Here is a 7839-nt window from a genome sequence, read left to right on the forward strand (position 1 = left end):
CTTCACAGTAGAAGGCCCTGATCTGTTCAACCTCGTGACGAAAGTGCGCATGCCCGAGAAAGTGAAGAAAGATCTCTGCGATCAAAGCGTCATTGGTAACAAGCTGTTCGGAACATTCGTTAAGGAACGGATACAGACAGCCGAGAAGAGCATCTGGGACGTGATGAAGAAGCGCAAGCTCCTAACGTGGAAGACTACTGGGAAAACAGTTAGGGTGGCTACAAAGGATAAGATCATCGAGCTAAAGGAAGATCGATGTCTCTTCGCGCGGATGATGGTAATCTGCAAGTCCCGTCCAGAGATAGACATCAAAGAGGCAGTGGGAGCGTACGAGTTCTCGGTAGTTCCACGATCAATGTTTGCCGCCGATGGCAATATGCTGCACTGTTCCGCAAAGAGCGCCTTGATGAGTATTCTAGAGAAGCTGCCAAGTGACAGATCAGTTGAGCAGGCTGAACCCACTGACCAGTTCGCTAATGCAGATGTGCAGATCAAGGTTTCCATTGTAGATGGTATGGCCAAAGTACAAGCTCTGGAAAAACCGGATTGGATCAAGACCTGCTTGGATCTGGCCAATCATTTCACTGTGACGATCTTCGACAAGTACAAGGAGGCAGATGAAATTCGTCTTATTTTCGACAGGTTTGTCACTCCCGCTGATATTTACCTTGTAACCTTTGTGTTTATATTAGATATAATTACTTACATTAGTGGGCACGTTATTCTGCTTTTAGGTATGATGTACCATTGTCTTTAAAGACGGCAACTCGCGAATTTCGTCAGGGATGCTTGGAACCTATCAGCTACAAGATTACTGACACCACTCAGATTTCCAAGGTATACTATTAACGATTTTTCATAGAAAAGCAATGATCCTATATATAATGTACTACAAGAAGAATAGGGCCAGATATAGAGGTAAAGACACTAAAACTAGTACACCCTTTCTTATGCAGGTACCGATGAAGAGACTTTTGGCACATGTCAGCACCAAGGATGAACTGACGCAATATCTTGCCAGCAAGACTCTAGAGAAGGGGCGTCAGAATGGTTTGCACGTGGTGGTTGCATGGAGCAGTAAGTGTAGGGCAACACACAAGGATATGGCGTACCTCGATAGCGACCAAGAGGAGGCAGATATTAAAATACTGCTACATGCAGTAGATGCCACCACATCAGGAGCTACGAGTATCAAGATCTTTTCACCGGACACTGACGTGTTTGTACTGGCCCTTAGACGTTACCCGGAGCTATGTGCGGACACTTCATTCGTCACTGGAAGAGGACAGCGCCACCGAACTATCCAGCTTTGTCCAATTGTCCACGCTTTAGGAGCAGCTAGAACGGCAGCACTACCTGGCTTTCATGCCTGGAGCGGAGCTGATGTCACTGGAAACTTTGCATTTAAAGGAAAGCTGGAATGCTGGAAAGCGTTTCTTGAAGCTGATGAAGAATGTGTCACTGCACTTGCAGATCTCGGCTCTACCGTCGTTCCCACAGTGGGCATGTTCTATGCAATAGAGAAGCTAGTGTGCCAACTTTACCTGCCCAAGACTAAGATATCCAGCCTGAAAGATCTAAGGTGGCTCCTCTTTCGAAGAAAACAGGCCGAGTCAGAACGACTACCGCCTACACAAGCTGCTCTCCGAGAGGCCATTAAGCGAGCGCATTACCAAGCCATGATCTGGGCCAATGACAAAGTCCCTAATCCAGACCTTCCATCACCAGAGAACTATGGATGGAAAAAAGACAAAGGTTATTATAAATTAACAGTTGATATAGTAATAGACTCTCAAGTTCGACACTGCAGATCGAGATGACTTTAATGCATTGCCTTATTCTTTTATATTTCAGACAAATGGATGCCGGTGATGACGAAACTGCAGCCGGCACCCGACGCTGTTCTTTATCTTGTCAAGTGTGGCTGTGGGAAGGACAAATGCAGAAACAACAGGTGCAGCTGTCGAAGGGCGGGTCTCACTTGCACAGATCTATGCAGCTGCAGCAATGACGAGGCAGGGGAGGCGTGTGACAATGTCGATATGATTGAGAATGATAGCTGTGATGATGAAACATCGGATGAGCAGGACGATGACAACAAGGAAGACGGGATGATGAATGATTCTTACCTGGCATCTATGTTCTGTAGACTGCAATGCATTATGGGCTCAGTTGTGTTATTTTTAAAGCAGTTATTATCGCCAAAAGCCTGACTAGGTTCTGGGTAGTAATAATTATATATACCTGTAAACCTGCTATGGTTAACATTACGCCCTCGGAGCAACCTTAATTATCGCTAACATATCGAATAGCTGATATAAGGCCTGGTCTAAACGTCGAGCCAACGTCGTGCCGAACCTAATTCCATTTGGTTTTATGATAGCGCGACGCTAGCACGGCAGTGGTTCTAAACGCCAATTTGGTTAGTTCTGTTTTCATCTAGTTGTATTTCTTCTTCGCACCGAAAGCCCTAATTTTCGGAAAGGAATTTGGTTCAGCACGACGTTGGCTCGACGCTTAGAACAGGCCTAACAAGTGCCGAGGAGCTCAGCCTCACTTTCATGTCGTCTTACGTGAACAAAACCTATTCAAATGTAGTTTAATTCACGTGAACAAAAAATATCATGTAGTTCACTTGTTGTAGTCATTTTTCTCAACAACTCGAGAAAAAGAAATATGCTTTTAATGCTTATTTGAAGACAACAAACGACCAGCCTCGCTTTCGTGCAGTGTTGATCACGTGATCAGTATTTACTACTTAAGTCTATGAATGTGTATTAGATAGACTATATTAAAGATTCCTGGTAATTTTGTGGAAATGTATTGTAGTTAATTGTATTTACACGCCATTTTATGTTCGAGCCTCGATTCCATGTTGAGCCATACGGGTCTAAAAATAGACCCCCCATAGCAGCCGCCGGTGCAGGTTACAAAATTGCCGACAACAGTTTTTGTGTTCCTTAGGGTCCCCTTAAAACATCTGGGTAGGTGGTTTGCTTTCACCATAAAAATCCCACGGGATTACATATGCTCCCTGACTAGGTGTCCAATTGACAGAAATCGAAGGCTGTGGTTTAAGAAAACTTTTGAGGAGCCCAAAGGTTCGTAACCATGAAATCCTGGGCTACCAGCACTTCAACTTATGGGAGATGATCCCTTATGAGAAGTAATTATATAAAACCATATGTTTGGGTCGAAATTTTGCCTCATTAGCATATAGTAACTGCAGAGACTTACCCAATGTTTTAAATGTTTTACCAGTATTCAAGTGAAAAAAATGCGGTATTAGCCATTGAGAAATTTCCATCTCTTGTTCTACCCAGAAAAGCAATAATGTTACAACACCTTATTATCCAATTTCTGCTCAATAATCCAGGGCTTGACACTAACTTTTCAACTTACTTGCCTACTGGCTAGTAACAACCAGTCTACTGCCTAGACATTGGCTAGTTCCAATAGTACCAGAATTATTAGCTACAAGACTTGAAAGTATGATTGCCAAAATTTTCCACTTTGGTGCTGGAGGTTTTAAATTTACTCCTTCTTCAGTGGGTTGTTTCTTTTCAGAACTCTAGTCTTTGCCTTTTTCTTTTTTACCAAGAGTAAGAAACCCTCTTATATCCATTATGGAATCTTGAGAAAAACAAAACAAAGAGATTTTGCATCTGAAACTGTTTGACACGTAGTCAGCACACCTTGTGTCACGCTTGACTGGTAACATTAAAAACAGTGGACCAATTTATCATCTCAACGAATTGTGCCAGTTTTAATTTTGTTCAATGGCCTAGCGTTTTCCATCGAATCTCCCAGGCCAACAGATCACAAAGAAAAATCCAGTGATTTTCCCAAACAGACTTTCAGGACTCTTTTTTGTTTGAGACTTCTTGGAAAAATATTGAGACCCCAAGACGTCATTGTAAAAACTCTTGAGACTTCTTCACAGACAGGCAGCGTAGAAATGTTTCAAAACCAAAACAACTATCTGAACAATACTGCAAACTGTCATTGGCAAAATTCAACTGCTAAAAATGGCTGATTTAAATGTTGAAGGCATAAATCTTTCTTGCCTAATTATTTCTGTAGTGGTAAGTTTTGTTAGTGTGCATACGATGACAAATCATCCTTGTGTTGTTATGCTAAATGAAATGTTATCCCTTTACAGTTCTGCATGATTTTGTGCATGATTTTATTGGGAAGCTCATGTTTTGTTCTACTATTTTTGTAACAAAAAAGAACAATGATGTGTGCTGGCAGAGAATGCTGTCTTTATATCAAATATTTCTTTCAACATAATAACATGTTTAGTTACCCATTTACATACCACACAGTGAAAAGTAAACAAACTTAAATTTGCATACATGCTGAACAGCACGTGCCTGGTAACATGATATGTCCGCAATGAAATTCCAAGAAAAGTGTTCGCATTCCTCTTCCTTGAGGAAGACAGAAACTAGTTCGACCAATTTCATTTTGTTTACTAGCCAAAGGGGCTAGTGGAAATCAAAAACCTACTAGCCAAAACTAAATTTCTACTAGTCTGTAGTCTTTGTCCACCATGTGTAATTTCTACATTTTTCTTTGAGACACCGCTGACAAGTATTTAATTTTGTTATCATCTTATATGAAGCGGTAGGCGCCAACTAGGAAAATCAAGGTACTAACCAACTGCTGGCGCATCCTTGATGGACTTAGCGGGCAGCAATAATTTTGAGGGTTTTGGGTTTTTTTCCACAATCCGCAAATAAAAGTTCCCACAAAAATTTTCTTCAAAAATGTTTACTCCACTGACAAAATTACCACATACAGTCAACCCTCCCATAAGGGACCACCCAAAATGTCAAGCCTTGGTGATCACTTACATGTACAGGACGTGGTCACTTACGAGAGCTTAGACCATATTGGGTGAAAATTTTGCCTCATTAGCATATGGTAACTGCAGAGACTTACCCCATGTTTTAAATGTTTTATTCATATAACAAGTCAATTTCAAGAAAAAGAAGTATTTCCCCTTGAGAAATTTCCATCTCTTGTACTATCCAAATGCGATAATGACAAAACATTATCCAATTTCTGCTCTATTATCTGTCTGATCCTTAAAGTGGTCGCTTATGGGAGGTTAAAAACAAAAGAAAATTTCAAACTTTTAGCTCTAAAAGTGGTCGCAGTCGCTTACGAGAGGTGGTCGCTTACAAGAGGTTCCAAATATAGTGATTTGACATGGAAACTTTTGGTATTTTGGAAACCTGGTCACTGAGGAGAGGTGGTTGCTTACAAGAGGTGGTTGCAACTGGAGGTTCGACTGTAGTAATTTTTAAAAGACAAATAAAAAGAGAGAAGTATAACTACTTAATAATCAAGAGTGAGGTTGTTACGGGAAAATCTCAAACTGAGGCCTTGCCATATTACAGTAGGCTGAGGTTTGAGATTTTCCCGTAACAACCGAACGGTCGAGGTTATTAAGTTGTTTATTATATGGCTCATGAATAAAGAAAAAAATCATTCGACCGGAAGTCATCAATAATTGATCTGGTGATGCACACATTTACTGATTTATTCATCGTCTCAAACCCAGGGCAAAACTACACAGTCAGTGAACTTCACCACTGTATTACGTATTACGTTAAAAACACTCATTTCTTTATGGGAAAAGTGACTGTCACAGCCTCAAAAAGGTATTTTAGTATCGTGGTACCACAAGTTGATGGGGAAGTTTTTCCGACTTTTGTGGCGAAATGTCAATGCATATAGAAAAGACAGAAAGTGCCTCAAAATTGTCCAAAGCAACGGTCTTTTGGTGAAAGAAAATACTAATGCTTCAGAATGCATTGCTCAAAATAAGCTTAACTCGATCTATGCATTCGCTTTCGACAACATATCTTTGCCTTCTTCATTCTGGGATTAATGGATGAATTTTTCAAGCCTTGTGAACGTCTGCAGTTATCAGAAACACTGCTACCGACAGAAACCATCTGATAGTTTACATCTGATGATCCTGGAAGCTGATTTACACTTGCTTGTGTTAATGCAAGGGAATCTATTTGATGAGAACTTTGACGGAGTTCAATACTTCGGTAATTGTTGTGACTAAGATGATAACTTATAAGTTTCTTCGTGGTCTTCTGCTCAGGATGCACGACAGACCTGCCGATGGTGTTTTTCACTTAGCGATTTTAGCTTTACTTAAGACTCAGCAAACTTTGATTGTTTTTCACTAGTGCTCGCCAAGGTTACCGGCTGGTAAGTCTCCTATATGAATTTTATTAAGGAAATATCTCTAAACTGTTAGCTTCCATTCTCTTACTGATTTTAATCGGCTTTCATCACTTTAATGCACTTGACTTTTCAGAGCTGGGCTCTTCCTAATTTGCATAATCCGTAATCGGCCCGTGGGAATTACAGCTGCATAATGACTGCTCATATCTCGCTCTTAGCCAATCAGAGCACGCATTGTATCGGCTGCAAGCCAAAGCCATATAATAAGATGTCTTATTCCCATGTAAAAGTTCAAAGCATATATACCTCCAAAGAATGATACCAGTTGGGCCATCAGTTGTTATTAGCAATCGATCATCAAAACTCAGGTAAATCATCTTCATTGATTGGTCATTGATTATCAATAGAGTGGTTTTCAATCAAGTCATAAAAGTAATCAGGCAATTATCTTGGTGTTGGTTTTTGTTTGAGATTGGCTGAGAAGTCTAGTTGGTAAGTAATTGGTTTGGTTTTGGTTTTAGGACACTCAATTGAAAACCACTCTATTAATCAATTGGTATTTACGAAATAGAAAACATGTACCATGTTTCTATCAAGTTATAGAAACACGAGTGGAAGTTTAGGAGAAAAAGAAATGCTGTGGGAACACGAGCCACAGGCAAGTGTTTCCACAGCTTTTTTGAGTTCTCCCAAACTTTCAGAAGTGTTTCTATTAAACAATTAGATTATGAGCTGGAGATTTCTATCACGATAGTTGACAAGGGTGCAGCCTGAGTCAACTATCACGCATAGGAATCGAGAGCGAATAATCTAATTGTTTTAGTATAAATCTACAAGTCACTCAAAACTTTCATCTAAATCCTCTTCACAGACACTTCGAAAACACAAACAAGTGGTCCCCAGCGCATGCTGCTATGCTACTATCTATCACAGAAAAGAACGCAAATAGAATCACAGAATGGCATTCGTGATAGAAAGCTAGTAGATTTATACTAAACTCGATAGCAACACAGAGGACATGTTTTCTATTTCTTTTCGAAAACACCGCAACAAAAAAAGGAAAAAAAGCTTGTTAACTTTGATTATCAAAGTGTAAATTCCCGCATCATCCTTATGTGAACAGCTCATGCTAGTTCTGTGTTTCCATCAAGTTATAGAAACACGATTTTTAACAAATCAGTACGCGTATTTTCTTCGGACTGTTTTCTAATGATTGATATCAATTACCATTGATTATCGATTTCATTGATTGGACACCTCAGGTTGTAATGAATCATGAACCCCATGATGAAGATCTTTACTTTTTCACAACTGATTAGGCATTCATTCATCAACAGATGCACAGGGGGTGGCCTGTAACCTGCCAGCTTAAACAAACCTGAATGCATGAGGCGATGCTTGAGCCCCACCTGAGCTGGTAACACATTCCACTACAGTGACAGGGTAAGGAATCTCTATAGCCTTGATCACTCGAGACACAAATGGATCAAAAATGCACACAATTCCTCCACCACCGCCAGACAAATCTTTCAGTCCAACCAGAAGCTTTGTGCTGTCTTCAATATGAAGTTCGCTGACGGACGAGATACATACTGACCGTTGCTGATGCGGGCTCCAACCAAATCT

General features: G+C 40.4%; 2 protein-coding genes across 6 annotated transcripts in view; one reads left to right on the forward strand and one right to left on the reverse strand.

Annotated features, from left to right (window-relative positions):
* The window catches only part of LOC110044296 (protein ELYS-like), a 72073-nt gene that overhangs the window by 63810 nt on the left and 424 nt on the right, over positions 1-7839 (reverse strand). For all 5 annotated transcript variants that reach the window (XM_089282494.1, XM_089282492.1, XM_089282491.1 and 2 more), the window contains exon 1: positions 7592-7839. This exon is cut by the window's right edge and continues 424 nt beyond it. In XM_089282494.1, coding sequence (XP_089138620.1) covers positions 7592-7839 — 248 coding nt within the window. The remainder of the gene's footprint in view (positions 1-7591) is intronic.
* On the forward strand, positions 551-2813 carry LOC149116819 (uncharacterized). The gene is made up of 2 exons (XM_089282503.1): positions 551-837; positions 957-2813. Exon 2 carries the CDS (start codon positions 963-965, stop codon positions 1818-1820), a length of 858 nt encoding a protein of 285 aa, XP_089138629.1. The 5' UTR covers positions 551-837; positions 957-962; the 3' UTR covers positions 1821-2813.

The sequence above is a fragment of the Orbicella faveolata genome, unplaced genomic scaffold, assembly GCF_042242905.1.
Source record: "Orbicella faveolata isolate gen_17 unplaced genomic scaffold, um_ofav_v1 contig_12, whole genome shotgun sequence".
Classification (NCBI taxonomy): Eukaryota; Metazoa; Cnidaria; class Anthozoa; order Scleractinia; family Merulinidae; genus Orbicella; species Orbicella faveolata.